This window comes from Macaca mulatta, chromosome 6 (genome assembly GCF_049350105.2).
Source record: "Macaca mulatta isolate MMU2019108-1 chromosome 6, T2T-MMU8v2.0, whole genome shotgun sequence".
Classification (NCBI taxonomy): domain Eukaryota; kingdom Metazoa; phylum Chordata; class Mammalia; order Primates; family Cercopithecidae; genus Macaca; species Macaca mulatta.
The window spans coordinates 11,542,636-11,556,115 of record NC_133411.1 but is presented as its reverse complement, the minus strand read 5'-3'; the positions used below and the strand labels follow the sequence as shown (position 1 = coordinate 11,556,115).

The following is a 13,480-nucleotide window of genomic DNA, read 5'->3' as shown; positions in this document are numbered from 1 at the left end:
CCAACGACTTTCATTTTGCTAAACTGATAGGTAGGTCTTGGTTCTCTCCTCACTTGCTACATTAGTAGCATGTTACACAAAAGGTCACTCCTTCCTTTTACACCTCACATCCAAACAGCTAGAGAATCCTTTTGACTGTACCTTAACAATAACCTAAAAATTTCTCATGGCCTCCACTGCTACCTCCCCTTCATCTCTGCCACCCTCACCTCTCACCAGGATCACCGTATTATCCTCCCAGCTGGCTTCCTGTTTCTGACCCAGCCACTCCAACCTAGTTTCCTCTCATCACAGCAGTCAGAATGATCCTCTTTAAACTAAGTTAGATCACTCCTTTGCTCAAAGCTTTCCAAGAGCTCCTCAATTCACTCAAGTAAAAGCCAAAGTGCTTATGTCCTACAAGACTCTTTCTCCATGACCTGACTTCAAGGCCAATTCTTTGCCTTTCTCCTTCTACTGCACACAAACTTGCCTCCTGCAGGTCCTCAAACAGACCTGGGTGCCACCGCACCTACTTTCTGCAAGAATATTCTGCCTTCAGGGATCCACGTGGCTTACTCTCTCAACTCCTTCAGGACTTTCCTCAACTGTCACCCCCTCAGGTCTTTACCAGTCACGCCTCCTAAATTGTCACCCTATCCTGCCCACTCTCTATCCCCTTTCCCAACTTGAATTTTCCCCCATAGCACTTATGACCACTGGCATCGCTGTACATTTCATCTATTTTAATGTCTATCTCCACCATTAAAATGTAAGCTCTACTGGAGCAGGATGTTTTCTTGATTCTGTTTTTTTCACTGTTATGTCCCTAGCACACTGAAAAGTACCCGGCATATAAGGGCTCTCAATTTTGTTTAATGGATGAATGAACTAAATACTGCTATAGCACAAAAACTCTAACCTTCTATGTATAACTGATCACCGCAATGGGTTTATCCCAACAACATATAAAGCTGAACCTCTGTGTGTTTCCTGGTTCTCTTATGACTGGAATCATACATACTGTACATGAACTAAAAGGTAAGAAATCCTCCAAATCTATAAAAGTTCTAAGTGTAGAAAAATAAAGTTTTATCACAAAAGAGTAACGATTTTAAAAGTCATAAACTGATGCTGCATTTTAAACTACTTACTGGTATTTTTTCTGCCACTTTAAAGAATCAGGATATAAGTATTTTCCAATTCTAATTTAATAAAATACAAATTTGAGATTTTACTCTGTGTACAATAAAGCTTTTATCTTTGAATAATCATGTTCCTATGCAAAGCATTAAGATCCAAATAAGAGGCTAGGCGCAGTGGCTCACACCTATAATCCCAGCACTTTGGGCGACCAAAGTGGAAGGATTGCTTGAGGCCAGGAATTCAAGACCAGCTGGGCAACATAGTCAGACCCTGTCTCCACAAAACATTTTTTTTAATTAAAAAAAAAAAGAGAGAAAAACACCTAAATAAGACATGATTTCAGCCATCTTGGATAAAACAATACGTATTTGTAAAGTAATTTAACAAATGCTATAAAAAGAAATACAACGATGAAGACGATTTTAAAGAATGGAATGATGGCCAGGCACAATGGCTCATGCCTGTAATCCTAACGCTTTGGGGGGCTGAGGCAGGCAGATGACTTGAGCTCAGGAGTTCAAGACCAGCCCAGGCAACACGGTGAAACCTGGTCTCCACAAAAAATACAAAAATTAGCCAGGTGTGGTGGCTTGCACCTGTACTCTCAGCTACTCAGGACGCGAAAGTGGGAAGATCACCTGAGCCCAGGAGGTTGAGGCTGCAGTAAGCCATGATCATACCACTGCACTCCAGCCTGGATGACACAGCAAGACTCTTTCTCATAAAAAATAAAATTTAAAAACCTTAATCTGGATTTTAAAAAGAAGATCAAATGCTTGCCACTCAAACATGGACAAGAAAATTATTGTAAACAGAGAGAAAAAGACAAACAGCTAAGTAAATCAGGGGAGCCTCAATGGCAGTGTAGCACAATTTAAAAAATTCAAGTCAGTCAATGCTGACACAAGATGTTGAAAAAGCAACATGAGATTATGCCAAGCCTTGCATCTCATTCTAAATGGTGTAGATATCACATAGATTACAGAGGAAATGCTGACAACTTTTAAACACAGGGGTAAAATAATCAAAGTTCTAGAGAATCTAGAGGCAGAAGTGTTGCAGATGAATGGAGAGCAAGAGGAAGGCCTAAATTAGTTACTAAATGGCAAATCAAGTTACATTAGTAAGAGATTTTAAGAAATTAGAATTGACAATACTTTAAAGACTTATTAGAAGTAAATTTGAGGAAATAATCCAATTTGCCCGCAATTAGGATAATGACTATGGGGATAACGCAAATCCCTAAAGAAAGAGCATATAGGATGAGTGGTAGAGACTACCGGTAGCGGTAGGTTTCCGGATGGCTTAAGTTTTTTTTGAGATGGAGTTTCACTCTTGTTGCCCAGGCGGGAGTGCAATAGCACGATCCTCGGCTCACCGCAACCTCTGCCTCCTGGGTTCAAGTGATTCTCCTGCCTCGGCCTCCCAAGTAGTTGAGATTATAGGCATGTGCCACCATGCGCAGCTGATTTTCTTGTATTTTTAGTAGAGACAGGGTTTCTCCATGTTGGTCAGGCTGGTCTCAAACTCCCAATCTCAGGTGATCCGCCCACCTTGGCCTCCCAAAGTGCTGGGATTACAGGCATGGGCCACCATGCCCAGCCGACCTAAATTTTTTTTTTTTTTTTTTTTTTTTAAAGAGACGGAGTCTCACTCTGTCACCCAGGCTGGAGTGCACAATCTTGGCTCACTGCAAGCTCCACCTCCTGGGATCAGGCCATTCTCCCGCCTCAGCCTCCCAAGTAGCTGGGACTACAGGCGCCCGCCCCCACACCTGGATAATTTTGTTTTTGTATTTTTAGTAGAGATGGGGTTTCACCATGTTAGCCAGGATGGTCTCCATCTCCTGACCCCATGATCCACCCGCCTTGGCCTCCCAAAGTGCTGGGATTACAGGCTTGAGCCACTGCGCCCAGCCTTAGCCCACGTAAGATTTTAAAGCAAAAAAGAGTTTCTATCTACAAGCTTTGTACCCTATTTTTAATAATTAAATGTGCAACTCTGGCTTTATTCTTCATAATGTGCTTTTCAAAATAAAGATGATGCTAATACACTCTCCTTAGGTATGATAAAACATTTCAATGCTGTGTAAATGCATACTTTATGTGCAGAAAAAATAAACATCTTCCTTTAGAAAATGCAACTACTAATGCTTATCTGATCTAGAATAAGGCAAAATTTATGCAAAGTGGAAAAGGTCCAGAAAATTTTTTAAACATTAAGCTTAATTTTAAAAATAATAAAAATAAAGGTAGAATAGGCAATATTTAACTGTCAGATGATTTCTAGTTATCTGTAAGAAATGTTTTTAACGTTTAATGTAATCTGAATATCAAACCTCTAACAGAGATAAATTAGTAAAGCTATTCTGAATTTTTAAAACTTACCTGTAGAGCATGACATTGTATGGAAGAAAATGAGGCAGCACACTCTTAATTATACGTATAGGAAGCCAAAGCATCAGGAGGACAATGGAGCCAAAGACAATCTGCAGAACGAAACAGGGTATGACACCACTATAAGAGTCAATCACTCCTGTGCAAGACAGGCAGACTTCTGAACACAGTCAAGCAACATGCAGTCCAGGCCTGTATCTACTCAAAACCCAAGTGGTTCCCACTCTACACATTACCCCTGAGTCATTTTGTATAAAAATGTTTTCCCAAGATGCCTGCCCTTCTTCCTGTAAGGACCTCCCATCTAGGACACAAATGCTAAAACGGAAGCCACAAAGGATAATCACTGCTTGCTACCTAAGAAATGAGATAGAAACTTAAAATGAAGCAGCAGAAATGCCTGCAACTTAATAAATCACTTGTAACCAGCTAAGACTTGACCTCATGTAAATGGCTACAAAAGCTTTCAAAGCACATAATGTTACTTTAAGAATTTTATTTTAGAAAAACTTAGATTTACGGCTGGGTGTAATCCCAGCACTGTGGGAGGCTGAGGCGGGTGAATCACTAGGTCAGGAGTTCGAGACCAGCCTGGCCAACATAGCGAAACCCCGTCTCTACTAAAACTACAAAAAATTAGCTGAGCGTGGTGGTGGGCGCCTGTAATCCCAGCTACTTGGGAGATGGAGGCATGAGAATCACTTGAAACTGGAGGTGAAGGTTGCAGTGAGCCGAGATCGTACCACACTGCATTCCAGCCTGGGTGACAGACCAAAACTCCATCTCAAAAAAAAAAAAAAAAGAAAGGAAGAAAGAAATAAATTAGATTTAACTATGTAATTTCTTCTTCCAGGTGGGGAAACTTTGACATGCTTCTGTTAAGAGTTTAATTTACAAGACAGCAATAAGTCTCCATTGCTTCAATGCAAATTAAACATAATTCAGACAACCGTAATTTAGCAATCAATCATACCAGTGGTACCCAACCATTTTGGCACCAGGGACCAGTTTCATGGAAGACAGTTTTCCAAGGGGTTTCAGGATGAAACTGTTCTGCTTCAGATCATCAGGCATTAGATTCTTATAATGAGCATACAACCTGGATCCCCCACACTCACAGTTCCCAATAGGGTCCACGCTCCCATGAGAATCTAATGCCAAGGCTGATCTGACAGGAGGTGGAGCTCAGGTGGTAATGCTTGCTTGCCCGCTGCCCATCTCCTGCTGTGCAGCCATTTCCTAACAGGACATGGACCAGTACCCAGCCAAAACATGGGGGCTAGGGACCCCTGAATTATACTATGATAGAACAAGATGGCATCTTCCTTTTAGTAAATATCTTTTTACATATGTATTTTAACCAAGTAACCAATAAAACAGCTACTGGACAATTGAATACCACAGGCTTAGATGACTATATTATTCAATATACTCTTATCAGCCCGCTTGAGAACTGGAAAAAAAAAAAACCTAAACAAAACTATAGGTTAGCATACTTTATTCAAAAAAACAATGGAAACATCTTCTTACCACTGACAAAATAAATCTTCGGAGATGCCTATATATTGGCAAATGGATCATTTCTTGTACTGGATTGAAATCTGGATCATTCAAATTCCTTAGAAACCATAGGACACCAGGTCGAAGTACCTGCAAATACATTTTAAATACTATAAATATTCACCAGTGTCTTCAAATTCTATATATGAGCTAAAACATTAACAGAAAAATAAGCACTTAAAATTATTCTGGCAACTAAAGTGGGCCCCAGAAAATGTATATGGTATTCCTAGGAAAGTAAGTTCCTAAACCAGAATCTTTATGAAAAGTACCCTGTGTCTGATGATGTCCTTTGACATCAGCATTCACTGGAAACAAAACAAAACAAAAAAACCACTCATTGGGTCAAATGTGTCAAGAAATCTAGACCTCTGAGATGAAAAATAAATACAACCATTACTATAGTAAAAGGGTTATGTTGCAATTTATAAATGTCCTAAATAGAAGTTCTGAATTTCAGTCTTACACTTCCACAGAGTTATCTTAATTAAGAAACCCTACAGCCTCAGTGTCTTCATTTTACTACCTATGCCTTCCCCCTGTGAATGAAAATCATCACCCAAGAGGCTGTAGGTGATGGGGTAAAGGAGGAGTCTGGGTAATAGTCCTATGTGGTCCAAACTCACTGAGTTACCCTCTGTAACGCATCTAATCTGCCCAAACTTCTATTCTCCATCTCCTAAACAACGGGGTTACAGTGTGTGATTTCTAAGGTTCTATCTAAGTTCCAAATACTAAAATTTTATATCAACAAAAACCACCACACTGATAAAATGAAAAAAATCATTATAAAGCATTTTATTCACTTAATGAAGTAATCTGGAGTTCACATACAATTACATTTTTAAGAAACACATTTCTGTACTTGCTTCAGTTCTCAATCATTTGTTTCAAAGAAAGAATGAAAGCTTTAGTTACCAAGAGAATTTACTGAAATTATACTATATGATTCAGGAGAATGCTTTGGCCCCTGACCCCTCCTCTTCTTCCTGCAATCTTTCAAAGAACAAAGTACACCAAGTGCAGCATTCAGCCTTTGTGCTTTTGTGCTCCATTCCCACTGGAATTGTCAACCTGCTCCTCCACACCCTGCACATCTCCATCACCAGTCTCCGTGTAAGCTGACATTTTCAATGCTGTATTCATTTTCAGGCTATAAAATTGAGGAGAACAGGAATTGTGCCTTTGTTTCTCACTGATACCCCACAATACAGGATAGTGTCTGGCACACAGTGAGCATTCACTATTTGGGGAACGACTGAGCTTAACATGTACACTAATGAAATACTCATCTGCTTTCATCATCTTCAAATCACTTAGAACCAGATTCCAAAAATAGGATTAATAAAGGTATCAGGCCAGGCACAGTGAATCACACCTGTAATTCGAGCACTTTGGGAGGCCAAGGTGGGCAGATCATTTGAGGTCAGGAGTTCAAGAACAGCCTGGCCAACATGGTAAAACCCTGTCTCTACTAAAAATACAAAAATTAGCCGGGAATGATCCCAGCTCCTTGGGAGGTTCAAGCAGGAGAATCACTTGAACTCAGGAGGCGGAGGTTCCGAGATCATGGCACTACATTCTAGCATGGGCAACAGAGCAAGACTCAGTATCAAAAAATAAATAAATAAATAAAGGTAACCCATCAAGCCAGTGAACTGTAATCATAAAGGACCCTCATTGTAATTCTATACTTAAGGTGCCTAAATCAAAGTGACTTTAAATATCCGATCCTGCAAAACCATATCCTTTTGGTTATTTCCATCATTACAGTTCCTTGAGGTCTGAGATACACTCACATCATACAAAATTCCAAGAATCTGTATTAGAGGATGGCTAAAGTATATACAAAGTATGATAAAGTGAGTACTCTTATTTTTTTCCTCAGTTGAATCGTCTTTCACACTTAGAAATATTAAAACTTGCCAATTATGGAGACAAACAACTGAAAAAGTTAAAAGCAATTAAGTCAAAGTCCCCTATAAATTATTCCCTCTTAGAATAAAATAGTAGAGAATATGATTTAGGTAGGAAATCATCATAGCCGTTGAGACATGACTGGTGGTGAAAGCAAAAGTCCTTTTTACAAATGTATAGCATCAGCATTTCCCTGTGGACTCACCTCTCTCAGTAACAGAATGAAGGAGGCAAAGTAGAAGACATACACCATTCCCACTAGCCAATGCAGAAACATGGTAGTACCTGGAGCCGACTGAAAGCTCAGTTCTCTATCTTTCAGAGTAGCATCAAACATTTCCTGAGCCAAAAGAGGACAGGTAAGAGAGATCTGTGCCCCCTACATTTGCCAAATTAACATTTTCATCTTCTAGGAAATAAATAATCAATACACATGCAAGGAACAATTTCTACAACTGCAGTTCACTTAATGTCATTCCACGGTGACATAGAACTACAAACAAGATTGGCTACTGCTTCAAATATAAAGAATGATAAACCAATTGGTAAAAGCTTTATTAATATTGATTCTATTAAAGAACTATTTTTGATGAATATAAAACCTTCTTTTCTTGGTTATAGGTCTGCATTCTTGAGAAGTTTTAAAAGTAAGGTATGGGAGGGTAAATGTTATCTCAGAACCAAAGACAGCTTTTCCATACATAAAACATTTTTGAAAAAATCAAAAACTGATTATTACTAACAGCAATTAAAGATTATAATCAAGACTGAGCATCTTAGTTAAATCAAATGATTAGGGTTAAATTTATTACTACAAAGACAGTTTCCTTATCAAATCACTCTATGTATATAACGTCTTGGCATTATCTATAAAAATTTAAGAGAGCAAAATGGGCAATACAATTCTCCACTAGTTAATAGAAAGATTCCATCCAAAATGTCCTGACACAAAAAATTTGCACAAAGCCTCAAAAACTCAGGTACTCAAGAAAAATTAACATTAAGACTCTATACAGATACACTTGCCAAAAGAATAAGCAAATTATCAAATATTTACTTTCTTTAAAAAGAACCCATGCTGAACACTTCCTTTTTTGAAGTCTTGAAATTATGCTATTATACAATAATTAATACTCAACTTACCAAGGAACAGATATCCAGCCACCAACCACAAATGAGAGGGAATACTCCAATTTCTACCACCACTAACAAAGAGACCTTAAGCGAAAATAAAGGTCATCAGTATCACCCAAATGTAGGAGAAATCATTTCCAATTTTAAGTTATAACAGGAATTACCTTAACAACAATATAGCAGACTCCCAGTAAGCGACGAGATCTATGAAATTTCACAAGAGTTGCCAAGCCCTACAGCATCAGGTCAAGGAAAAACTGAGTATTTAAAGGTACAATGAAACAGGTAACTACTTAGCCAACATTTAGTATTTTTTGACAGAATTAATTTATTTCACATTTTGTCCACTGACCCTTACTGCAAATACCAACAACTTTTACTAAGAGGACAAGGAGAGACAAGTTTTACCATTAATGAAGAGTTCTTTGGTATGAATAACATTAGTGAACACCCAAGTTGGTTCATTAAAGGATACATGACAAATTATCAATGTTATTGCTAAAAGTATATACCCAACTATGGTTGTGATTAGGCCTTCAAAATGAGATGCTTGGACCTGGAAATAAGAAAAAAGTAAATAAAATTTAATTTTACGACATGTCCTACACCCCAGTTTTCCCATATTAAACAATCAAAATGACTGAAGAGAATTGTCGAGACAATTTATAACTAGAAAACAACTGTAAAATCTCCTTTGGATGACATCTCTGAAAACCAAATTCTCTCACTGACTGTTACAAACTACTAAAAAATGAAGAAAAATTAAATAACACTTTACCCAAGGAGACAAAATAACAGTAGAGTGAATTACATTTCACAAAAACAAGAGCCCTGTAATACAACAGCCTGCCCTCTACTCTCACTGGAAAGCAGATCTGCTACAAGCTAACCACTGAAAGCAGGACACACTGCCCAAGTCACCCACCAGCCGGGTAATAGCCCAGCCCCTCATTTCTTACCACTAGAAGTAACTGCTCAAGTTTCCCTTGCTCTGCAAATCTGTACCATTCTCAACTTACAGAAAGAATTTTGAAAGTAACAAACAATGCCTATCAGTATTTTTTGATTTCTGAGTTTCAGATAGCAAGTGGCAATAGTTTGGAAAGTCAAAAATTTTCAAAACACTTATCTGAACCTTTCAAGTTCTTGCATTCAACTAGTGAGAATCAGATGTGTACTAAATATTAGAACACTTCAGAATGTGATCTCTCAGATCTTATATATACAAACTGAGCATATGATCCCAGATAGTCAGCTCTTCCTTAAAAGACTAAATTCTTCTAGGGACCCAACAGAGAAATAATAATCCTTCCAAAATTTATTTAACTCTGGAGAATACTGATAAAATGTCAAAACTAAAGCACTCTAGAAAACACTACAACCCATCATTCCAAAATAGTCTATCCTTTTTTAATTGATTGATATATTGTTACTTTTCTAAATTCAGCAGGGGGCACCTGCAGAAAGGGAAAGAAGTGAACATACAAGTTCTTGAGATGGACGGAAAATCAGCCTGTGGGAAACTTCCCCCCAGGATGCCTCAGGCCCACCCAGCTGAATGGATTTCAGAGCACATTTTCATTAGTTGGCAACAAGACCACTAACTCTTGAGCCACTGTTATTTAAAAAAAAAAAAAGAGAGACGGTATTGCCTAACTATTCCCTTGCATAATGCCAATTAAGAAATGATGTAACTCTTTAGAATGCTATTTGATTAATAATCACATTTGGGAGTAATGAATGAAAATAATTTTGTAAAAGTATTATACTCACGTGTTCTTCAAATCCCAAACCAACAAGGGAGAAATGACCAATATGGTAAGGGCAAAATGCTAAAAGGGGGGAAAAAACTCAATGAAAACTTCAACATCAAAACAATGTACACTCCTACTACAATCCGCCACTAAAAGGAACCAGGGCTTCTTGGAGAAATGAAAAATTCCAGAACTAGGCTAAAAATACACTGCCTAGGACATTCTCTGTAACTAGAGAACCACCAAGTTATTAAGGTCTAATAAGGCCATGCCAAATCAACAGAGAAACCATTGTGAAAACAGGCCAAAGAGAGAATATGAGCATCAAAAAGAATAATGACCAAAACTGATGGAAAAACACTGAACATATACAAATCCACGAGCTTATGATGCTCAAAAAAGGAAAAGCCCAAAATAATAATCATGAAAAGAGAAAAAGCAACATCAAATAAAACACTTTCATGTTTTGGAAGCAGTTAGCACACCAACTGGAATAGTTAATGTGCCAATTCCTTATTCTGAAAACTAAAATTAATGAGAAAAAAATAAGCATCTGTCCTACTTGTCCTGGACAAACAGGTTCAGGTTGACTGAATAGTCCCAAATTGATAAGAATTTCTTCTTCTTTACAGAAAAGTCAGCCAATAAATGTAAAAAATGACAATTTAAAAATCACCATTTTGCCACCCCTAATACAGTAAGTGATTATGGCAAGGACCATTAAGAGCTAACAAAAATCATTAAGTGGAAGGTTGGTGGAACACTGTAAGACACTAAAATATCACTCCCAACAGATTATCTTCTAATGGTAAAGGGAAAAATAAAACCTAAGATTAGAGGCCCAGGTTGATATAACCTGAATCCAGTGATAAAAGTGGATAATCCAACATAAGTATCTCAGCTCCTCACATACACTATTAATAGGCACAGTGTGACCAGTGATGGATTTGTCCCAGATGTATTGAACCTGAATCTAATTAAGGCCCTTAGATCTGACTTCTAGTTTAAGAGAAATATGGGAGACAAAGGATAAAGGCAGAGGACATCTGGGAAGCAGATGGACAGATGTAAAACACGACATGCTGCAAGAACAGTTAACCTAATCCCAGCAACAAATCAATGGCCAAATAGGGTGAGTTGGGGGAACCAAAGAGAAGAGTACTCTAGATTAAAAGACTAATAACCTATGACTTAACAACTAAAAGTAATATGTGGACCTTATTTGGATCTTCATTCAAAGAAACCAACTGCAAAATGGTATCCAAGGGACAACCCAGAAAGTTTGAATATGATGGATTATTGGAAAATATTAAATTCTAATAATTTTGTAAGGTGAGATAATGGCATTATAGCTATGTATGAAAATCTTTTTAAAATCTTTATAGTAAGAATTTTTATAGTCTTCTTTTTCCTCAAGTCTTTCTGGCTAAATTTTACTTCATTCTTAATAATAAAATGCAGTTATCTTTTCTTTATGGTAGAAATAAATTGACAGCACAGATTACCAGGGAAGTGAGAAACTCAATCACAGAAGTCAGAGTGAACCTACTAGGGATCTGGCCTCTAACCCTTTCTCACTATTTCATGGGTAGGAATCTTTTTGAACATGTATTCCCAATATATTTAAATTTATTTATAAATTATATATATATGTATTAGTTTACTAACATATTGTGTGTAATATAAAGCAGAAGAAATTTTAAAAGGTAAGAAAAAAAGCTGTATGTTGAATTTTGCCTATTTTGCTCTCATATCCCAGTCTGGAGACGACTCAACTAGGCCCCTGGGAAGGGTAAGTTTTAACTCTATTTGCAGAGGTATTAAATAATTATTAACCTTAAACACCAGTTGTGACAATAGTTTTCTATCCCATTACACACAAACTAATGGAAAAAGGACAATTTCTCAGGATTGTCACCTTCTACTGGAAGACCACAGCTTTGTCAAATTATATTTCTGCAAAGCGTATGACCACAAGAGTCAAAACACTGCCTATAGAAAACTTCCAACAGAGCAACCCATGCAGGAAAAAAACAGGAGGGTGTTTAATCCCAATGATTAAAAGAAAAAGTATGTTCCTAATGGAAGAAAACTTGTTTCATTTCCAAAAGATCCTAACTATATAAAAAACATAAGTTTACTAAGAAAATTCTTTTCGCAGTATAAGCTCAGGAGGTTGGATTAGAAAAAGCTTTACTTAGATTTCTATAATTTCTATTTACTTAGATTTCTATAAATGAGAGTTCTTATTTGTATAATTCATGTTTTAAATGTGACCTGTTTCTACAAACATTAATTTAGCATTAAGCTTTTCTGCAAGAGTAAAGACCTAAATCTATAGATCATTTTTTCTCTCAAAAACAAATAGTCGAGATCAAAACAGTTTCAGTCTATATATGAATTATTTCACATAATGAAAAATAAATGCAGAATAACATACAGACACCCCCACATGCAAGATGAACAAAGAATGAGCTTCCTATTAAATCTGCAATTTTGTGAGTATCTACTAAAAATTAAGAAATCAATGGAAGTATCCGAAATACTGTTTATAAAATACAAGTAAATTTCTCTTCCTCTTTTACACATAATATACAGAAATTAATTTTTGGTCTCATCCTCAGTCCAAATATTCAAAGCCCCTTACACCACATGGCTTCTTATTAAAGACATCTGCTTTACACGTCACAATGTAGTCCCCAACAGAGCAAATAACTTGCAATTTGGTGGAAGAAGCCGGGAAATCGCTCCTCATCCTCTTCAGCAGAACTAAGGGGTAAATCCTAGGTACTAAGGAAGGAATTTCTCATAGATTATCCCTATATAGGGATATGTTGCCTGAGGTCTCTGAGACACAAACCATAGGACACCTAACAGTAACCCCATTCTATCACACTCTACCTCCTCACCCCTCAGAGATACAGAAACTGAATTCTAAGGCCTTGGTTTACTCAACTTAGTTTTCCTTACCTCTTCTGGTAAGGAGAAAAACCTCTGTCAACAGTGTCTCCTCAACCTTGCCTTTCTTTCTCTAATTACTCCCAATGGGAAGGACCACCGTGTGTTGTCAAAGAATCCTCACAGCTGCCCCCACAGAAGTGCTTGGAAGTGATTTTGCAAGTCCTGGAATCTGGTTCTAAGGGGGGCTCACATTTGGGGAAGGCTTACTGTCTTCCCACAAGCCTACACCCAGCTCTGGTAACAGCTCCCAAGTCAAGATCTCTAGAAGGCAATGGTCAGGATTTTGACAGATGAAAACAAGATCTTCCACCATAGGGAAGAGCACAAAGACAATCAGCATAAAAGTAATTCCAGAAGTGGGAAACTGTGTATTCTCAAGTCAGTCTAAAACCAGCTTCTACCAAAAAAAAAAAAAAACAAAAACAAAAACAGAAGGAGAGACAAGTAGGTAACTACAGTCACTGCTGCTTAGGAAAGTATCTGTCTGGGGCCTATCTATACAGGTATTTGTATCTGAAACTATTTTCATATACCACTTAGTATTTATTCTTATGTTAAAAAAAATCTATAACAAAGCTCCTACAAAACTAAATTCCTACCATAATACTATAAAAAAATAAAAGCACAAACACA

General features: G+C 37.4%; 1 protein-coding gene across 2 annotated transcripts in view; it reads right to left on the bottom strand.

Annotated features, from left to right (window-relative positions):
* Window positions 1-13,480, bottom strand: part of MARCHF6 (membrane associated ring-CH-type finger 6) — a 79,781-nt gene that overhangs the window by 24,468 nt on the left and 41,833 nt on the right. For both annotated transcript variants that reach the window (XM_015139735.3, XM_015139736.3), the window contains exons 11-17: window positions 9,906-9,964; window positions 8,608-8,688; window positions 8,297-8,365; window positions 8,142-8,216; window positions 7,204-7,338; window positions 5,052-5,171; window positions 3,513-3,613 (exon numbers count right to left, since the gene is read on the bottom strand). In XM_015139735.3, coding sequence (XP_014995221.1) covers window positions 3,513-3,613; window positions 5,052-5,171; window positions 7,204-7,338; window positions 8,142-8,216; window positions 8,297-8,365; window positions 8,608-8,688; window positions 9,906-9,964 — 640 coding nt within the window. The remainder of the gene's footprint in view (window positions 1-3,512; window positions 3,614-5,051; window positions 5,172-7,203; window positions 7,339-8,141; window positions 8,217-8,296; window positions 8,366-8,607; window positions 8,689-9,905; window positions 9,965-13,480) is intronic.